The 21013-nt window shown below is 42.0% G+C and overlaps 2 protein-coding genes across 2 annotated transcripts; both read right to left on the bottom strand.

Annotated features, from left to right (window-relative positions):
- Positions 1 to 7046: 7046 nt before the first annotated feature.
- Positions 7047 to 12887, bottom strand: si:ch211-67e16.3 (uncharacterized). Its single transcript, XM_055871909.1, has 7 exons — positions 12535 to 12887; positions 11913 to 12061; positions 11240 to 11429; positions 10329 to 10486; positions 9909 to 9959; positions 7981 to 8001; positions 7047 to 7732 (listed from the first exon to the last, which is right to left on the bottom strand). Exons 1-7 carry the CDS (start codon positions 12593 to 12595, stop codon positions 7628 to 7630), a joined length of 735 nt encoding a protein of 244 aa, XP_055727884.1. The 5' UTR covers positions 12596 to 12887; the 3' UTR covers positions 7047 to 7627.
- A 37-nt stretch (positions 12888 to 12924) lies between these two features.
- Positions 12925 to 20804, bottom strand: cd28 (CD28 molecule). The gene is made up of 4 exons (XM_055871910.1): positions 18738 to 20804; positions 18110 to 18481; positions 17714 to 17856; positions 12925 to 17567 (listed from the first exon to the last, which is right to left on the bottom strand). The coding sequence occupies exons 1-4, from the start codon at positions 18793 to 18795 to the stop codon at positions 17481 to 17483; spliced, it is 660 nt and encodes a 219-aa protein (XP_055727885.1). The 5' UTR covers positions 18796 to 20804; the 3' UTR covers positions 12925 to 17480.
- Between the last annotated feature and the right edge of the window lie 209 nt (positions 20805 to 21013).

The following is a 21013-nucleotide window of genomic DNA, read 5'->3' as shown; positions in this document are numbered from 1 at the left end:
CAACAGACTTCAACAGACTTCAACAAACTTCTGCAGACTTCAGCAGACTTCAACAGACTTCAACAGACTTCTGCAGACTTCAACAAACTTCAACAGAATTCAACAGTCTTCAACAGACTTCAACAGTCTTCAACAGAATTCAACAGACTTCTGCAGACTTCAACAGACTTCAACAGTCTTCAACAGACTTCAACAGACTTCAACAGAATTCAACAGACTTCAACAGACTTCAACAGACTTCAACAGACTTCAACAGTCTTCAACAGACTTCAACAAACTTCTGCAGACTTCAACAGACTTCAACAGACTTCAACAGAATTCAACAGACTTCAACAGAATTCAACAGACTTCAACAGAATTCAACAGACTTCAACAGACTTCAACAGACTTCAACAGTCTTCAACAGACTTCAACAGAATTCAACAGACTTCAACAGACTTCAACAGACTTCAACAGACTTCAACAGACTTCAACAAACTTCAACAGACTTCAACAGAATTCAACAGACTTCAACAGACTTCAGCAGACTTCAGCAGACTTCAGCAGACTTCTGCAGACTTCTGCAGACTTCAACAGACTTCAACAGACTTCAACAGAATTCAACAGACTTTTTGAGTGGATGAATAAAGGTTAAAATCTCATTGATCAACATCTCAACCACATAATATTACGCACATTTCCAAGTTGGAATGATGTGGTGTGCCTAGCGGGTAAAAAGGTTTGCTGTGTAAAGTATGGATTTATGTGGCTTTAATACAATGTCGTTTGCTAAAAATGTGAATTTTGAAGTTGCATTTAGTCACATAAGAGTTATAGATTTAGGAGTAGTTGGCTTTAAAGCGTGGTAATATATTTTGCTCTCAGTGTAAGTAGGTAGGCCTATACCCGGATACATGACTGTTGACTCCTATATGGCTTTAGACACATATCAAGGATTGTTTTTAAAAAAATATATATTTTTATTTCACCTTTATTTAACCAGGTAGGCCAGTTGAGAACAAGTTCTCATTTACAACTGCGACCTGACCAAGATAAAGCAAAGCAGTGCGACAAAAACAACAACACAGAGCTACACAGGGACAAATTAGGCTTGTAGACCTAATGTTATTGCTGTTCTCAGCAGTTCGTCACAACCAGATGAGTGCGGACGTGATGTTGTGGCGATGCTGTGGCCTGTTTGATGATGAAAGAACCAGTGACAGTGTCTGAGTGACTCACACCCAGGTAGTTTTCCGCTGACTGGGAAAGTTTTGAGATGGAGACAAAGATAGATCAGGGTGGTGCGATGTTGTTGACGAGGTGGAGTGGTGAGTAGGATCTCAAATGTTACCTTTTATTTAACTAGCGGCAAGTCAGTTAAGAACAAATTCTTATTTACAATGACGGCCTACTCCGCCCAAACCTGGACCACCCAATGGGACTCCCAATCACCGGCAGTTGTGATTCAGCCTGGATTTTGTAAAGGGTTGCGTCAATCGAATCTGGTATCAGGATAAAATGTGATTCAGAGTCACCGAATATACTTTAAGTATTTTTATTTAACATAAGCGATAAATGGTAAATTAAATTTTTGTATACACGGGTTCACTGTATCACCACGCAGGGTAAAGCAGAGAACTGACGAGAATAGTACAGACATCTTCTTTTATACTGTGACAGAGGTAGTTCCAACTTTAGAGTTGGCCTGTCACCGTAGAGGCTTAGCGTGGTTTAAACTTGCTAGCCTATCGGTGGTGCCCAGGCTGGTCCCAGCCCCACAGCACTCAGGATTCAGATGTCCGAAAATATTGTTGTGAAGATTGAGCTGAGTTGTCGATTGCTACACATTCCTCAGTTCCTGTTTTCTTGTTATTCAGCATTCTTCCATCTTGTCTCAACCTTGTGGTTTGCACCGTCGACACCCCAGATTAACAACAGCTTTACTGCAGTCACGCTATGTTTGTGCAACACTATAATAGCTGGGTTAGCAACACACCATGTTTGTGGTTAACATGTCCTATTTATATAAGGCATACATTTTTATTAAAAGGAGAACAAAACCATCCTTCACAATTTGAACCAGGTACTCTAGTGACACCTCTTCTTTATTTAACTAGGCAAGTCAGTTAAGAACAAATTCTTATTTACAATGATGGCTTACTCCGGCCAAACCTGGGCCAATTGTGTGCTGCCCTATGGGACTCCCAATCACCGCTGGTTGTGATTCAGCCTGGATTTGAACCAGGGACTGTAGTGACGCCTCTTGCACTGAGATGCAGTGCCTTAGACCACTACGCCACTGGGAGCCCAGTAGGAGATAGATGTTACCTCTCGATGTTGAGAAAATGTTAATAACTTCGACATACGGTTCCAAATACCGTATGTTTACAAAGCGTCTCAGAGTTAGAGTGGTGATCTAGGATCAGTTTGACCTTTAGGCCTAAATCACAATGAATAACCTGATCCTAGATCAGCACTTCTGTTCTGAGGCTTTTGAATAGGCTCTTAATTCTCAGATGTTTAGTGATTAACTAACCCAGCGTGCGTATGAGTGGTTACTAAAGGAATCATAATATATATACAGTGGGGAGAACAAGTATTTGATACACTGACGATTTTGCAGGTTTTCTTACTTACAAAGCATGTAGAGGTCTGTACTTTTTATCATAGGTACACTTCAACTGTGAGAGATGGAATCTAAAAAAAATCCAGAAAATCACATTGTATTATTTTTAAGTAATTAATTAGCATTTTATTGCATGACATAAGTATTTGATACATCAGAAAAGCAGAACTTAATATTTGGTACAAAAACCTTTGTTTGCAATTACAGAGATGTTACGTTTCCTGTAGTTCTTGACCAGGTTTGCACACACTGCAGCAGGGATTTTGGCACACTCCTCCATACAGACCTTCTCCAGATCCTTCAGGTTTCGGGGCTGTCGCTGGGCAATACGGACTTTCAGCTCCCTCCAAAGAGAACAGGTCCACTGAGAACAGGTCGAAATCTGGCAGCTTTTCGTACAACTACTGCACTCTACTACAGTGGTTCTCAAAGTGAGGTTCTGACTGTTTCAAAGCTACGAATTCAACATATTTTATCCAATGTCTTTGTTGACATTTGGTTACCATAATGACAATTCTGTGGTTATAATTTCACCCTCAAAAAAACAACCGTTTACGGTGATGACTTTTTAAAAAATCCAAAAGCATTTTCCACGCAGATTGCACGTCACCATACGTTGAGTACTGCCTTCAATATTATGGGATGAAGATGTAACATATTCTGGTATATGTTGCGGGGGGAAAGGGGCTACCAAGTTAGCAACTAGCATTCTGCAGGCAGGCTGCCCTTCACCATACGTTGACAAATTACGCCTAGGTTGGGTGGCTACTGGCTATATGTATAAAGATAAGCAGCTGTAACATAGTACTGCCTTCAATATTGTAATGAAACAGCAGGGAGCAGGTCTCGAACCCTCGACCTTCTAGCCCGAGGTCCGGCGCGCTATCGACTGTGCCGCAAAAGCATGCTCGTGTGGCAGAGTCGATTTCCGCGCTTATGAACCCAGGGTCGTTACACTATTATGGGATGAAGATGTAACATATTCTGGTATATGTTGCGGGGAAAAAGGGGCTACCAAGTTAGCAACTAGCATTCTGCAGGCAGGCTGCCCTTCAAAGTGATAGTGTGCAGTGCAGACAGACCAGCCTGGTCTCATAGATTAGACGGAACATAGTAAACGTAAATCCAGCACACTCAATTTAAGTATGATATGTATTCATTTATGCTGCTTGACGCCTCAAGTACTGCGATGCCGTGCATTTAGACCGCTGCGCCACTCGGGATCCCATGTTATGAGTACAGGAGGGGATTGTGGGGCCCCAGTGTTGAGGATCAGGGAATAACTACACTGTTTGAATGCGTTGGTTTACGATTTCAATTTTTTTACGCGAATATCGCCATCTATCCACGGTTCCTGGTTAGGGTAGGTGTTAATAGTCACAGTGGGTACAACCTCTCCTAAACACTTCCTTATAAACTCAGGAGGAGTTTAGGACTTTTTGAGTTTATGAGTATATGTTACGAATTGCAATTTGTAACATATATGTGACAAATTGCAATTTGTATAATATGTTACAAATTTACCAAACAAATGATATGTTACGAAAATCCAATTTGTTGTGGCTAAAGTTAGCTATGTGGCTAATGCTAATGTTAGCTAGGTTGCTAATATTAGCCAGGTTAGGAAACGGGGATACCTAGTCAGTTGTACAACTAAACTGAAATGTGTCTTCCGCATTTAACCCAACCCCTCTGAATCAGAGAGGTGCGGGGGGGGGGGGCTGCCTTAATCGACATCGGCGCCCGGGGAACAGTGGGTTAACTGCCTTAATCAGGGGCAGAACCACGTATTTTTGCCTTGGGGATTCGATCCAGCAACCTTTTCGGTCACTGGCCCAACACTCCTACACGTCATAGGGCTAATGGTTAAGGTTAGGAGTTAGTTTAGGGTTAAAGGTTAAGGTTAGGAGTTAGTTTAGGGTTAAAGGTTAAGGTTAGGAGTTAGTTTAGGGTTAAAGGTTAAGGTTAGGAGTTAGTTTAGGGTTAAAGGTTAAGGTTAGGAGTTAGTTTAGGGTTAAAGGTTAAGGTTAGGAGTTAGTTTAGGGTTAAAGGTTAAGGTTAGGAGTTAGTTTAGGGTTAAAGGTTAAGGTTAGGAGTTAGTTTAGGGTTAAAGGTTAAGGTTAGGAGTTCGTTTAGGGTTAAAGGTTAAGGTTAGGAGTTAGTTTAGGGTTAAAGGTTAAGAAGTTGCAAAGTAGCAGGTGGTTGCAAAGTTGCTCAAATGCTAAAGTTGTCCTTGATGAGATTCAAACATGCAACCTTTGGGTTGCTAGACGTTTGCGTTATAACGCACACCAATCCACAACCAACCATCCAAACAACATCTAAATCCTGCAACTCAAATACAGGTTGGCCGTGTGATTCTGTTTGTTCTGGACCCCAGAGAAGTGACATGATATTTCTAGTTGATATTGGCGGCTAACATGAATGACTTTCAGCTAAAAATCCAGGTGTATCTTGCATTTTGAAAATGCTTGGTTGTAGTGACCAATCATTCAGATATACACTAGACGACCGACAGGGCGACCAACAGACGACCGACAGACGACCGACAGGGCGACCGACAGACGGCCGACAGGCGACCGACAGACGGCCGACAGGCGACCGACAGACGACCGACAGACGACCGACAGACGACCGACAGGGCGACCGACAGACGGCCGACAGACGACCGACAGGGCGACCGACAGACGACCGACAGACGACCGACAGGGCGACCGACAGACGGCCGACAGACGACCGACAGACGACCGACAGACGACCGACAGACGACCGACAGGGCGACCGACAGACGACCGACAGACGACCGACAGACGACCGACAGACGACCGACAGACGACCGACAGACGACCGACAGGGCGACCGACAGACGACCGACAGGGCGACCGACAGACGACCGACAGACGACCGACAGACGACCGACAGACGACCGACAGGGCGACCGACAGACGACCGACAGGGCGACCGACAGACGACCGACAGACGACCGACAGACGACCGACAGACGACCGACAGACGACCGACAGACGGCCGACAGACGACCGACAGGGCGACCGACAGGGCGACCGACAGACGACTGACAGACGACCGACAGACGACCGACAGACGACCGACAGACGACCGACAGACGACCGACAGACGACCGACAGACGACCGACAGACGACCGACAGACGGCCGACAGACGACCGACAGACGACCGACAGACGGCCGACAGACGACCGACAGACGTCCGACAGGGCGCTGTTCTGATGCCGCCGCGCCTCCATCTTAGCATTCCCCCACCAGTGTAAAAAAAATATTTTAGAAGCTATAAAAAAATGAATTTATTAATGTCTACGTTTGTTTTTTGCCAGGTTTATTCTATTACAGACAATTGAAAGCCTACTTTTAAGTTATATTATGTGAGCTAAACATATATATACTTTTAATAAAATATATAAAAACATTTTCCGTCAAGTATAATTTTTTTTGAAAGTTTACTGTCCTCAAAACAACAAGAAAATACTTTAATACGTGTAATTTTGTCCTTGAAACATCTAATTGAAATACATTGGAATTCAATACATTCCTATGGAGGACTGCTTCTTCTGGGGAGTACCAATATGGCCGACCTGTGGCTTCAACGCCTCTCACTGGCAAATACATGGCATTAGCCATCCAGGGTTTATATACATCATTGGGAGTGTCACAATCTTGAACCAACGGTCCCGGGTCAAATAGCTTGAGAACTGCTGCTTTACTGTACTATATACTGTCATGTACAAACTTGTGAAACATAGACAGACACCTACGATTGGTTCAGATTAGATCCGGTCCGAACCAATCAAATTTGGTCTTGTTTAGGGGCCGAGCTCATTAGAATAATAGCCAGTGTGTGGAATAATACCCAAATATGCAAAGGAGAGTATTGCATATTTCTACCTTTGTGTATCTATTTAGGATACATAACCCTGACGAGAATGACATTCATATTCAGAATTATGCATTTCTGTGTGGACCCATGATGAAATTCTGTTACCGCAATTCTGTTACCCAGATGTAAATCCACTTCACGTACTATATAGTTCAATAGCCCAAAATAAATAATAAATAAAAACTGTGATGTCATAGCTGACACGGCATTCTTTCTTCAGACATCTTTGGATCTTAATTCGTTAAGAAAAAAATATTTTAACAAGAGTTTTGATAAAATGTGGTCACATAAAAAAAAAAACGGTATTTTGGGTATTTTACCGTAATTCTGTTATCAAACTTTGCATCTTCACAATTCTTCCAGTAAATGTGTTTTTGTGACATGTTCTGTGCATATTGTTCAAAGTAGTCCTTGTGCATAGAGTTACATGGTTTGTTCAACTTTGAAATCCATGTTGTTGTTTTTGCGTGAAATAAATAAGTCTTAATTCCTTTAGCTCGTGATTTCCCATATCACTCTGCTCTCTCCCATAGACATCATGAGTTTATTAAAATTCCATTTGAATATAACAAGCAGCACTTTTTCTAGTTTCTACAATCATTGTGACGAGTCGGGAAAGCCTTACTTAGGCACTTATATCTATATATATTATACACATTCTAGACTAGTAAGCAGCATCGCACTTGGCAAAAAACGTAACGTTGTATTCACATCATTTCAAAACTTTTTTTCTCTCTCGGTGTGATGATGCAGAATCAACGTGCAAAATGTCATCAACGTAAAGAAATAATTGTTTTCACCCATTTAAAAAAAATGAGTTCACTTTGAATTCACGTTTAAGTTTACAACAACCAAAATGTGAAACAAAACTGAACGTTGAGCTGACGTCTGTGCCCAGCGGGATGGGACTTTAGAAAGCCTCCTATACAAACTGAACGTCGAGCTGACGTCTGTGCCCAGCGGGATGGGACTTTAGAAAGCCTCCTATACATTCTTATAACTAATAAAACAATGGGCCTTTTAAGTGTTATCAGCTCTTTCATACATTAGGCTTCAAAAAGTTCTGAATCCGATGTGATTGATCTGATCCGTTGAAGGTCTCTTTACTTGGTCAACAATTGAGTTGGGAATTGTGGTTGATGGATCGTGAGCCTCTCACTCCAACTGGTACCTTCCTCATATCCATGTAGGTTGAATTAATGTTCCCTCTTCCCGTCTGAAATACAGAAAATATCAACTGTGTCAACTTGAACCTTTTATCATTTACCCTTTTAGACTGGAATGATCCAAGTAGGATCATTATTTAATGATATGCGTAGCTAACATGGATAATTAGTGATCCTAAACCAGGAGGAAAGTTAGATCACATTGTTGACAAGTTATAACTACTGTTGTGACAACGTTGGAAGCACAGGGAACTACTGTTGTGACAACGTTGGAAGCACGTGTATTGAATATTCTCACCGTAGGTCGGGTCTGATTAGGCTGAGGAAACAAATTAGAACAGAAATATTATTATTTTAACATTTTCATTATTTTGTTTTGAAGATTATGTACAGAATTGTCCAATATATTGGCTTCAATGATGTGCTTTTATATCTGTGCAATTACATTGCCTTTGAAAAGTATTCAGACTGCTTGACTTTTTCAAAATGTTGTTAGGTTACAGCCCAATGCTAAAATGTATTAAATTGTTACTTTTCCTCATCAATCTACACACAATGCCCCATAACAATGTAGCAAAAACACGTTTTTAGAATTTTTGCTACAAAACAGAAATCTCACATTCACATAATTATTCAGACCCTTTACTGTTGAAGCACCTTTTGCAGCGATTACAGGCTCGAGTCTTCTTGGGTATGACGCTACAAGCTTGGCACACCTGTATTTGGGGAGTTTCTCCCATTCTTCTCTGCAGATCCTCTCAAGCTCTGTCAGGTTGGATGGGGAGCGTCGCTGCACAGTTAGTTTCAGATCTCTCCAGAGATGTTCGATCGGGTTCAAGTCCGGGCTCTGGCTGAGCCACTCAAGGACATTCAGAGACTCGTCCCGAAGCCACTCCCGCGTTGTCTTGGCTGTGTGCTTAAGGTCGTTGTCCTGTTGGAAGGTGATCCTTCACCCCAGTCTGAGGTCCTGAGCGCTCTGTAGCAGGCTTTCATCAAGGATCTCTCTGTACTTTGCTCCATTCATCTTTGCCTCGATCCTGACTAGTCTCCCAGCCCCTGCCGCTGAAAAACATACCCACAGCATGATGCTGCCACCACCATGCTTCATTGTAGGGATGGTGCCAGGTTTCTTCCAGATGTGACGCTTGGTATTCAGGCCAAAGAGTTCAATCTTGGTTTCATCAGACCAGAGAATCTTGTTTCTTATGGTCTGAGAGTCCTTTAGGTGCCTTTTGGCAAACTCCAAGCGGGCTGTCATGTGCCTTTTACTGAGTAGTGGCTTCTGCCTGGCCACTCTACCATAAAGGCCTGATTGGTGGAGGCCTGCAAGGTTCTGGAAGGTTCTCCCTGGTTCTTGGTCACCTCCCTGCCCAAGGACCTTCTCCCCCGATTGCTCAGTTTAGCTGGGTGTCCAGCTCTTGGAAAGGTCTTGGTGGTTCCAAACTTCTTCCATTTAAGAATGATGGAGGCCACTGTGTTCTTGGGGACCTTAAATGCTGCAGACATTTTTTTGGTACCCTTCCCCAGATCTGTGCCTCGGAGCTCTACAGACATTATTTTATTTTATTTAACTAGGCAAGTCAGTTAAGAACAAATTCTTATTTACAATGATGGCCTACCGGGGTACAGTGGGTTAACTGCCTTGTTCAGGGGCAGAACGATATATTTTTACCTTGTCAGCTCTGGGATTCGATCTAGCAACCTTTCGGTTACTGGCCCAACGCTCTAACCACTAGGCTATCTGCCACCCTCACCAATCATGTCCAATCAATTGAATTTACCACAGGTGGACTCCAATGAAGTAACAGAAACATCTCAAGGATGATCAATGGAAACAGGATGCACCTGAGCTCAATTTCAAGTCTCATAGCAAAGGGTCTGAATACTTATGTAAATAAGGTATTTCTGTTTTACATTTTTTTATAAATCTGTTTTCGCTTTGTCATTATGGGGTATTGTGTCGATTTTAGAATAAAGCTGTAACGTAACAAAATGTGGAAAAAGTCAACGGGTCTGAATACTTTCTGAAGGCTCTGTGTATGTTTCTCACTGCAACAACTTGAACTCAGTGTAAGAGCTTTAGGTTGTGCCAGCACTTCAAACACTAATGGGCCGTTTCCCGGACACAGATTGAGCCTAATCCAAGACGTAATCTGTATCCAGGAAACCAGTCCTATATTGGTTGGACTCAAATCTGATCTCTCATTTTTTTTAAAGTATCCAAACCTGCATGGGGACGTATGTCAGCGAATCATACAGCTCCTCAGATCGAAGGACCTGGAAAAAAAATGACCCCAAAACACTAGAGATCAGAGAAGTAAACAAAAGAAAAGTCTGGTGCTTGGCAATGAATAACATTAAGGAAGAGAAACTCCAATCTACACAAACATAGCTTGAAATAATGATGGCTTTGACATGAATACTAGACAACGTGTTCCGAACACAAGTTGAAATAATGATGGCTTTGACATGAATACTAGACAACGTGTTCCGAACACAAGTTGAAATAATGATGGCTTTGACATGAATACTAGACAACGTGTTCCGAACACAAGTTGTACTTGAAGCCTGTTGATTGTTTTCCTCTCCTGCCATTTCAATCAGCCAATCAGCTGTAACGTTTTTATATATTATAATGAGCCTGACCCTCAGCCTGATATAGAAGAAGGTGACGGTGAAGCTGTAGAAGCAGAGGAACACAGACAGGCCAATCACAATCCACTTCAGTCGGTCAATCAGCTCAGCCTCAGGAGACTCGGGTAGAGGTGAAGGACACACGGGGACAGGAGCATCTCCTGCTAGTCCTGGGAACAGACAGTCAAAAACATGGAATATCTTCAACACAACCTTCTCTGGGAAAACATAAAGTATAGCAAACACGACAGAGGAGGAAATGGAGTTTAGACATGATACAATACATTATCATAATACATTATGCAGTACTTCATGGAATATCTAGAAACTACCATTATCATAATACATTATGAAGTACTTCATGGAATATCTAGAAACTACCATTATCATAATACATTATGCAGTACTTAATGGAATATCTAGAAACTACCATTATCATAATACATTATGCAGTACTTAATGGATTATCTAGAAACTACCATTATCATAATACATTATGCAGTACTTAATGGATTATCTAGAAACTACCATTATCATAATACATTATGCAGTACTTAATGGATTATCTAGAAACTACCATTATCATAATACATTATGCAGTACTTAATGGATTATCTATACACTACCGTATGCCAGTCAGACACTGCAGTAATTCCTAGTGGATTTGTATTGATAAATTATGCAATCACTATCAAATGCAACATTTAGTTACATACTGTAACCTGCTGTACATCACATGCATCATTTGAACTTTCTAAACATACAACACAGGTAATCAATCTACGGGTTGTGTCCCAAGTGGAACCCTATAGTGTATGGTGCACTAATTCAGACCAGATCCCTGGTCAAAAGTAGTGCACCCTAATAGGGTATTAGAGCACTTGGGACGTAACCTAAATGTACAAGGCAAATGTTCCACTAACCTGGCAGCAGTTTGGTGGAGGGGTTCCCCTTTACAGTTGTGATGGGTTTCATGGTCAAAGCAGATGTCAATGAGAACTCACACTGGAACAGACAACTGATGTCCTCGGTCTTTAAGTTGTGTAACGTGAACTTGTACTGGTTCCACGTCACCTTCATGTAGTTGCAGTCAACTATCTGACTGTTATTCACCTGATAATAATAATACATTTTAATATACAGAGGAATCTCAATACTCTACGTAGGCAGAAACTAAACAACAAACAAACAAACAAACAATAAAGACAAAAAATACAAAGTTATAAAGTCATAAATTAATAAAGTTATGAAGTCATAAATTAATAAAGTTATAAAGTCATAAATTAATAAAGTTATAAAGTCATAAATTAATAAAGTTATGAAGTCATAAATTAATAAAGTTATAAAGTTGTAAAGTCATAAAGTTGAATTAAATTGAATTGATTTAAAGAATCAAGGCAGTTAAAAATCAGGGCTAAAAGAGTCTTGACAGATAGGGTTGGTCTGTGGCTGGGCCGTCTTTCAGATGGTCACAGGGAGAGCAATCCATAGGCCCAGGAGAAAGGGAGTGCTCGGTCCCCCTACAGCCTGAACACCTGTCACGGGGACTTGAAAGCAGTGGGGAGTGACTAGAGCGGTCCGTGGTCTGTCACTCACCTGACAAACCATGGTAACATCAGAGTTATCGAGTCTGTTTAGCCTGGCGTCAATGACAAAGAGCTCAACTGGGTCTGTGTGGCTACAGGTGATGGAGACAGTCCTGTCGGGGTTAAGTGTCCGTTTCACAGGCTGCATCACCTGAAACCCTGGGAGGGGAGAGACAGTCAGAGTGAAACGACAAGAGAGAAGATAACATTTTCCTAGCCACCGTTGCTTCTACACCTGCATTGCTTGCTGCTTTGGGGTTTTAGGCTGGGTTTCTGTACAGCACTTTGAGATATCAGCCGATGTAAGAAGGACTATCTAAATGCAATTGATTTGATTTGATTTACTGTAGAATCTCAACGGAAAGTCATTTGTTTGAGGAAAACGTGGTACTTTGTCTCACCAAACCAAAAAAAAAATGAATCCATGGTATTTTCGACAGACTCATTTCTTGAGGACTTTTATCCCAGACAGGTTGAAGAGGATAAACTTATATACATTTCCATGAATTTTAGTTATTATGTGTCAGGTGGATATAAATACAATCTCCATTTTCCCCCCAAAAAAGAGAAGTATGACATTATTAACATTGATATATATTGTATATAATGAAACATAAAGGTACAGGTCTCACCGTGGCAGGAGCAGAGAAGAGTTAGAAACCAGGCAGCCACTGAGATGACTCCGATTCGCATCTTAACTCTTCTTATTATTTGTGTTTGAACCTTTAGCTAGCTGAGCCTAACTCTGACAGACGCCCAAATGAACAGTGATGACTAGAGTGGAAATCTCTCTTCTCATAACTCTCTAGCTCTCCTCCTATCACGTGGCTTTAATTGGTATGCTTGTCTGTCATCGGGAGTGTCACAGACACCAAGTGGTAAAGTGGGTTCAAGTATAGATGGATTCCCGACTAAACCAGGTGTTGTCTATGATTTATTTAATGTCATTTTGAAAATATGAATAAAGATGTTTAAACATATTAAACTGTGATGTCCCCCCCCCCCCCCTCACACATTTATTTTAATATCTAATGTCTATTATTATGAAAGACCATTTCATACGCTAAAATGGATAGTGACTGTGTATGGTTAAAGCGAAGACAAGAGGACTTGTTCGTGGTTAAACACTTTTGACCACACTGGAAAATCTTTCTAGTTTTGATTTAGTAGAAATGGAAATATGGAGGCATTTGCATTCCCGTGAGAATAAATGGAGCTTAACAGGTTCCTTGCCAGTGGTACGGGTGTGTTTTTCTGTTGTTAGCAGACTAATAGGCTCCACTAAATACGGTAAATACAGCACCCGTACCTTGTTAGCTATTAAATGTACACATTTTCCTTTTCTCCATTTTTCGTCATTTTTTGTTGTAGGTCATGTAAATCTGCTGTACCAGCATGTTCACGGACAATTTCTGTTATCAGTAAAAAAGGAAAAACCCTTTGATTTCTAACTAGGCGAGCCTAATCAGTGGTTACTGCCACATCCTGTTGTGTTGAGTGTGTTTCTCTGAAGTTTGTCACGAGGAACTAGACCGAAGTCAGTCAGCAGTAAAGAGGCTGGGCTCGTCCAAATGGCATCCTATTGCCTACATAGTGCACTACTTTAGACCAGAGCCCTATGGGCCGTAGCACCCTATTCACTACATAGTGCACTACTTTAGACCAGAGCCCTATGGGCCGTAGCACCCTATTCCCTACATAGTGCACTACTTTAGACCAGAGCCCTATTCCCTATATAGTGCACTACTTTAGACCAGAGCCCTATTCCCTACATAGTGCACTACTTTAGACCAGAGCCCTATGGGCCGTAGCACCCTATTCCCTACATAGTACACTACTTTAGACCAGAGCCCTATGGGCCGTAGCACCCTATTCCCTACATAGGGTGCCATAGGGCTCTGGTCAAAAGTAGTGCACTATGTAGGGAATAAGGTGCCGTTTGGGACGCACACTAGCTGTAAAGGTGCGGTAGTCTCTAGAAGAAGAGGCCTCCTGTAGGGCATGCCTGGGTTCAAATACTATTTGAAATCTTTCAAATACTTGTAAGTGTTAGCTTTAGCCTGCCTGCAGTAGCAGATGGACAGGGTTTGGGGCGTATAGGAACTTCCTGCTGGTTCCATTGTAACTGTCAAGCAGCCAATCAAGCCCAGCTAAAGCATTTGAAGTGATTTCAAATAGTGCTTGAACCCCAGAGCTGCATGGGGCCCCGATCCTGACATCCTGTTATTATACTGTCAAAGCACACGCTGGAAACTGTGTCCCAAATGGCACGCTGGTTAGAAGCAGTGCACTACTTAGGGAACAGGGTGTCAGTGGGGAAACTGGCAGATGGATTGATAATGAAGAAGTGCTTTTGAGGTTTGATTCACTTTTCTTTCTTATTATTACTTTGGTAACAAAATAAGACTACATCAACTTATTAAAGGCATATTTTTCAGAAAATGTTGTTGTCGGGGTCGACGGTCAAAGTTCTTGGCACCTGATAATCTACAATGCCTTCCGTGTAACGGTCCTGACCTGTTTTCTGTTGTTTTTGTATGTGTTTATGGTCAGGGCGTGTGTTTTGGGTGGGCAGTCAATGTTTTCTGTTTCTATGTTGGTTTTGGGTTGCCTGGTATGGCTCTTAATTAGAGGCAGGTGTTTTGCGTTTTCCTCTAATTGAGAGTCATATTTAGGTAGGGTGTTCTCACTGTTTGTTTGTGGGTGATTGTCTTCCGTATCTGTGTTATGGTTTGCACCATACGGGACTGTTTGGTTGTTCGTGCGTTTTTGATGTAGTCTGTTCCTGTCCGTGAGTTTTACGTTTTAGTTAAGTAAGTTCATGTTCAGGTTTTCGTCTACGTCGTTTTCTTGTTTTGTATTTTGAAAGTGTTTTGTTTTCGTGTTGCCGTCGTTTATAATAAAGAGAAGGCTTATTTCCCGAATGCTGCGTTTTGGTCTACTGATCCTTCTCTCCTCTCCTCGTCCGAGGAAGAGGAGAACGACAGCCCTTACATTCCGAAAGTATTTATACCCCTCAAATGATTCCACATATTGTTGTGCTACAAGCTAAAAACCCATTTACTTCATCATGAAAAAGTGAAAATATGTTTTTTTAGAAATGTTTGCTAATTTTATTGAAAATTATTATTTATTTATTTTTTAAACAAAAATAAGTATTCACACCCTTTAGTCAACACATGTTAGATTCACCGTTGGCTGCGATTACAGCTGTGAGTATTTCTGAGTAAGTATCGAAGAGCTTTACTCATCTTGATTGTACAATATTTGCACATTATTCTCTTTAATATTCTTCAAGCTTTGTCAAGTAGGTTGTGATCATTGCTAGAAAGCCATTTTCAAGTATTGCCATAGATGTTCAAGACAATTTTAGTCAAAAATGTAATAGGCCAGCTCCTCAGGAATATTACATGTATATAGCCTTGTGTTTTAGGCTATTGTCCTGCTGAAAGGTGGATTCGTCTCCCAGTGTCTGTTGGAAAGCAGACTAAACCAGGTTTTCCTCTAGTTTTTTACCTGGGCTTAGCTCTATTCCATTTATTTTTTATACTGAAAAACTCCCTAGTCCTTGCCGATGACAAGCATACTCATAACATGATGCAGCCACCACCAGAGTGGATGTTTTGGAATATTTTTATTCTGTACAGGCTTCCTTCTTTTCACTCTGTCAGTTAGGTTAGTATTGCAGAGTAAGCTAGGTTAGTATTGTGGAGTAAGTTATGGTTAGTATTGTGGCGTAAGTTATGGTTAGTATTGTGGCGTAAGTTATGGTTAGTATTGTGGCGTAAGTTATGGTTAGTATTGGGGAGTAAGTTATGGTTAGTATTGGGGCGTAAGTTAGGTTAGTATTGGGGAGTAAGTTATGGTTAGTATTGTGGAGTAAGTTATGGTTAGTATTGGGGAGTAAGTTATGGTTAGTATTGTGGAGTAAGTTATGGTTAGTATTGGGGAGTAACTCCAGCAACTGAGTTAGGAAGGACTCCTGTATCTTTGTAGTGACTGGGTGTATTGATACGCCATCCAAAGTGTAATTAATAACTTCACCATGCTCAAAGGGATATTCAATGTCTGCTTTTTCATGTTTTACCCATCTACCAATAGGTGGCCTTCTTTGCGAGGCATTGGAAAACCTCCCTGGTGTTTGTGGTTGAATCTGTGTTGGAAATTCTCTGCTCGACTGAGGGACCTTATAGATAATTGTATGTGTGGGGGTACAGAGACGAGGTAGTCATTCAGAAATCATATTAAACACTATTACTGCACACACAGTGAGTCCATGCAACAGTATAATGTGATTGTTAAGCAAATGTTTATTCCTGAACTTATTTAGGCTTGCCAGAACAAAGTTCAATAGTTATTGACTCAAGACCTTTAAGCTTCTAATTTTTAATTAATTTGTAAAAAAATGTCTAAAGACATAATTCCACTTTGACATTATGGTGTGTTGTGTGTAGGCCCAGTGACACACAATCTCAATGGAATCCATTTTTAATTTCAGGCTGTAACAATAAAATGTGGGAAAAGTCATGGGGTGTGAATACTTTCTGAAGGCCACTGTATCATGAATTGAATTATTGTTAGACCCTGGTCAAATGGAGTGCACTACAGAGCCCTATAGACCCTGGTCAAATGGAGTGCACTACAGAGCCCTATAGACCCTGGTCAAATGGAGTGCACTACAGAGCCCTATAGACCCTGGTCAAATGGAGTGCACTACAGAGCCCTATAGACCCTGGTCAAATGGAGTGCACTACAGAGCCCTATAGACCCTGGTCAAATGGAGTGCACTACAGAGCCCTATAGACCCTGGTCAAATGGAGTGCACTACAAAGCCCTATAGACCCTGGTCAAATGGAGTGCACTACAAAGCCCTATAGGTTAAGGAATTATTCAGCTATACGGTTCTTAAAAAGACACACATTTTAGGATTTTGTGAGTGATTGGTAAATACATATTTCTAAAAGGTAAAACCAATTATAATAGCCTACACATGTTTATTTGAATATTTCTCCAGCTGTTTATTTGAATATTTCTCCAGCTGTTTATTTGAATATTTCTCCAGCTGTTTATTTGAATATTTCTCCAGCTGTTTATTTGAATATTTCTCCAGCTGTTTATTTGAATATTTCTCCAGCTGTCGGCTGTCGATCCAGACAGGAAGTGATAACTCATCAAAGGCTGTCTTGAGTCTCGACCACAATCTCAATATGGATCTTTATCGTGGTCTAGTGTTTTATTTTGAGTAGGACAAAGAAATCTCAGTAAATGTGTAGTCATTTCATTTGAAATGCCATCTAGATATTAGTGCTACTGGTGAAATCTCTGAGTAAGATCATCAGCACACTCTTGAGTGTTCAGTAACCAATTGGCTATTCAACAAAACGTGTGTTTATAAGAAATGATTGTGACAAAGACGGAAATTACTGATCAAAAACCAACAATTTATTCGAGGCTAGTCGTAGACTTGATTTCACTAGTCTGCAATTTCTTTATATTACAACACAATGAAACATATAGAATGGATTTAAAAAAATAATATATATATATATAAAATATATATAATTTCTTTAAAAATTCTTCATTGGAAGTTCCCATAATCAAATCTTCCGTCATTCTGTGACGCCATTGGTATTATTGTTTCAAATCTCCTTTTCCTCTGTAGAACCTAGAAGGTTAAATATATTATTAAATCTATTCAAAACGGACACAGCGTATCAACAGAAAGTGACTCTTGTTATCAGGTTGTAATGTTGTTGCTCGTGAAGGAGTGATCGGCGTTAAAGCAGAAGTCGTGTTTTTGTAAGAGCTCACCTGATGAACGAAGAGGATAACAATGGCAGAGATGACTATTAATATGGTGGCAGCGGCCAGTCCTGCTAGCGGTAGTCTGACTGACGTTTCTCCCGTTACATCATCTCTTCTCTGGGCCTCTGGGGTAAAGCACTCAGGTTCCTCTACAGAAATTCACCAAAATGCACAATCGTATCAACGGTCACATCTGAATTCAATAAGCATATTGGTTTTGAGAACTAGGGCTCAATGCTAACTTCAAGTCTGCGTCTTTAACCCAACCCCAATATTCTCACACAAATCACAATCGAATCAAAGCTTGGTTCAAAGTCCACATGATAGGTACGTACATAATGTCATTAGCATTCAGCCTTTAGATGTATGTATCCCTAATATACAGTTAGCATTCAGTATTACCTGTTATATAGAGAAGGGTGCCATTCCCAAACGTCCTGAGGTATGGCGGAGGGTACAGGACTTCTATGGCACAGCGGTACAGGTCAGTGTCGTTACCCCGGAGACCAGAGATAGTCAGGTTCACCTTGCCAGGCTCTAACTGGCCTCGACAACGCACCGTCCTCTCTGCCTCTCCCTCCGTCTGGAAGTCTGTGTTTGTGTTGGTGAAGGAGGAGGCGCACACCTTCTGTTCTTCCTGCTCGCCGTACATCCCCCGATACAGAGCGATCCTTAGCTCCTCCGGTTCATGTCTCCCCGTGTGGTGGTAGGAGCAGAATAACTCCACCTCACCACGATGACTCACCACACGGTACGGCTGGGAAACCTTCAGGGCTGGAGAGAGGTGGGTAGAGAGAGAGAGAGAGAGAGAGAGAAGGGGGAGAGAGAGAGAGAGAAAGAGAGGTTAGATTCACTCACTGCTGTTGCTGAGCTTGTATCCAATACAGGTCCACATCATCCAGAAATAGGGGTCCACCTCATAACACCTAAGGTCCCAACAACACAATACAACTAACAACTAACTCTGCATTGGCTAAATCTAGTCCTTAAAGAAAGAAATGTCTTGTATCATATTTGAAAAGGTACTCACCATTCCACACTGGGAGGCAAAGACCGAGACAGAGAAATGTCAACAGGCTGAGACTCATGATGATGAGAAGAAGTGTACCTCGCCCCCAAAAAAATAATCTTCTCAGACTTTTATATTACCAAGTCTTTCGGAAAGACATTTGAGATTGTGCGATGATCGATGCCATAGATACCTCAGTACCAGTAATACCAAACCACCAATTCAGGTGTACAGTTCATTATTCTGGTAAAAGAGTTTCCATTTATCAACGGAAAATATGCAAAGTGAATATAAAGAGAAAAAAACACCCAGAGTAAAACACTGAAAAATGATCAGTCATAATGAAAAAGCTGATTTGTGAAATTGTCACCTTTTGTTGTTGACGTCACTGTCGATCGGGAAACGTCTTCGGCTCTTCAGTGTCGAACGCTGAGAACCAATGACGGAGGAGAGGAGGTACCACTATTATGGTAGATGATATGGTTTCTCTGAAATGGGACCCTATTAACCCACATGTCCTGGTCAAAGGTAGTGCACAAATTAAGGGAATAGGGTATATAGGGCTCTGTAGTGCACTCCATTTGACCAGGGTCTATAGGACTCTGTAGTGCCCTATTAAGGGAATAGGGTCTATAAGGCTCTGTAGTGCACTCCATTTGACCAGGGTCTATAGGACTCTGTAGTGCACTCCATTTGACCAGGGTCTATAGGGATCTGTAGTGCACTCCATTTGACCAGGGTCTATAGGACTCTGTAATGCACTCCATTTGACCAGGGTCTATAGGACTCTGTAGTGCACTCCATTTGACCAGGGTCTATAGGACTCTGTAGTGCACTCCATTTGACCAGGGTCTATAGGACTCTGTAGTGCACTCCATTTGACCAGGGTCTATAGGGCTCTGTAGTGCACTCCATTTGACCAGGGTCTATAGGGCTCTGTAGTGCACTCCATTTGACCAGGGTCCATAGGGCTCTGTAGTGAACTCCATTTGACCAGGGTCTATAGGGCTCTGTAGTGCACTCCATTTGACCAGGGTCTATAGGGCTCTGTAGTGCACTCCATTTGACCAGGGTCTATAGGGCTCTGTAGTGCACTCCATTTGACCAGGGTCTATAGGGCTCTGTAGTGCACTCCATTTGACCAGGGTCTATAGGGCTCTGTAGTGCACTCCATTTGACCAGGGTCTATAGGGCTCTGTAGTGCACTCCATTTGACCAGGGTCTATAGGGCTCTGTAGTGCACTCCATTTGACCAGGGTCTATAGGCCTCTGTAGTGCACTATATAAGGACTAGGGATGCCTCCTTGATGTTTTCTAACCTATTTGACCCTGGTCAAATGGAGGCCCAGTGTCACAAGGAAGCTCCTCTGGTTAGGGGCTGAGTCCTAACCTGTCACAACGAAGCTCCTCTGGTTAGGGGCTGAGTCCTAACGTGTCACAAGGAAGCTCCTCTGGTTAGGGGCTGAGTCCTAACGTGTCACAAGGAAGCTCCTCTGGTTAGGGGCTGAGTCCTAACGTGTCACAAGGAAGCTCCTCTGGTTAGGGGCTGAGTCCTAACGTGTCACAAGGAAGCTCCTCTGGTTAGGGGCTGAGTCCTAACCTGTCACAAGGAAGCTCCTCTGGTTAGGGGTAATATATGTATATGTATATGGCCAATATACCACGGCTAAGGACTGTAAGGACCTAGGCTTCTTGTTGTATAAAGTGCTGTAGTGGGAGACTATACCAGGTGTACTCCGTATACACACTTATTCTTCAGTGGCCGTATACTCACTTCTAAATCCCCAAGATGCTTAATCACAGTAGTGTAGGTGGAGGAACACGCTGTATCAATGTAGTGGAGGAACACGCTGTATCAATGTAGTGGAGGTGGAGGAACACGCTGTATCAATGTAGTGGAGGAGGAGGAACACGCTGTATCAATGTAGTGGAGGAGGAGGAACACGCTGTATCAATGTAGTGGAGGAACACGCTGTATCAATGTAGTGGAGGTGGAGGAACACGCTGTATCAATGTAGTGGAGGAACACGCTGTATCAATGTAGTGGAGGTGGAGGAACACGCTGTATCAATGTAGTGGAGGAGGAACACGCTGTATCAATGTAGTGGAGGAACACGCTGTATCAATGTAGTGGAGGAGGAGGAACACGCTGTATCAATGTAGTGGAGGAGGAGGAACACGCTGTATCAATGTAGTGGAGGTGGAGGAACACGCTGTATCAAAGTAGTGGAGGAGGAGGAACACGCTGTATCAATGTAGTGGAGGAACACGCTGTATCAATGTAGTGGAGGAGGAGG

This window comes from Salvelinus fontinalis, chromosome 19 (genome assembly GCF_029448725.1).
Source record: "Salvelinus fontinalis isolate EN_2023a chromosome 19, ASM2944872v1, whole genome shotgun sequence".
NCBI classification, from domain to species: Eukaryota; Metazoa; Chordata; class Actinopteri; order Salmoniformes; family Salmonidae; genus Salvelinus; species Salvelinus fontinalis.
Note: the sequence above shows the minus strand (reverse complement) of the source record. Positions and strands in the feature narration are given on the sequence as shown.

Bases quoted from the DNA above. Each gene is read 5' to 3' on its own strand.
- si:ch211-67e16.3 (XM_055871909.1), bottom strand. From the start codon at position 12,595: ATGCGAATCGGAGTCATCTCAGTGGCTGCCTGGTTTCTAACTCTTCTC. The intron at 12,062-12,534 runs GTGAGACCTGTA...CTCCCCTCCCAG, and splicing joins TCTTCTCTGCTCCTGCCACG to GGTTTCAGGTGATGCAGCCT. The intron at 11,430-11,912 runs GTGAGTGACAGA...TATTATTATCAG, and splicing joins ATGTTACCATGGTTTGTCAG to GTGAATAACAGTCAGATAGT.
- cd28 (XM_055871910.1), bottom strand. From the start codon at position 18,795: ATGAGTCTCAGCCTGTTGACATTTCTCTGTCTCGGTCTTTGCCTCCCA. The intron at 18,482-18,737 runs GTGAGTACCTTT...ACCTCTCTCCAG, and splicing joins TTGCCTCCCAGTGTGGAATG to CCCTGAAGGTTTCCCAGCCG. The intron at 17,857-18,109 runs GTAATACTGAAT...GAATTTCTGTAG, and splicing joins CACCCTTCTCTATATAACAG to AGGAACCTGAGTGCTTTACC.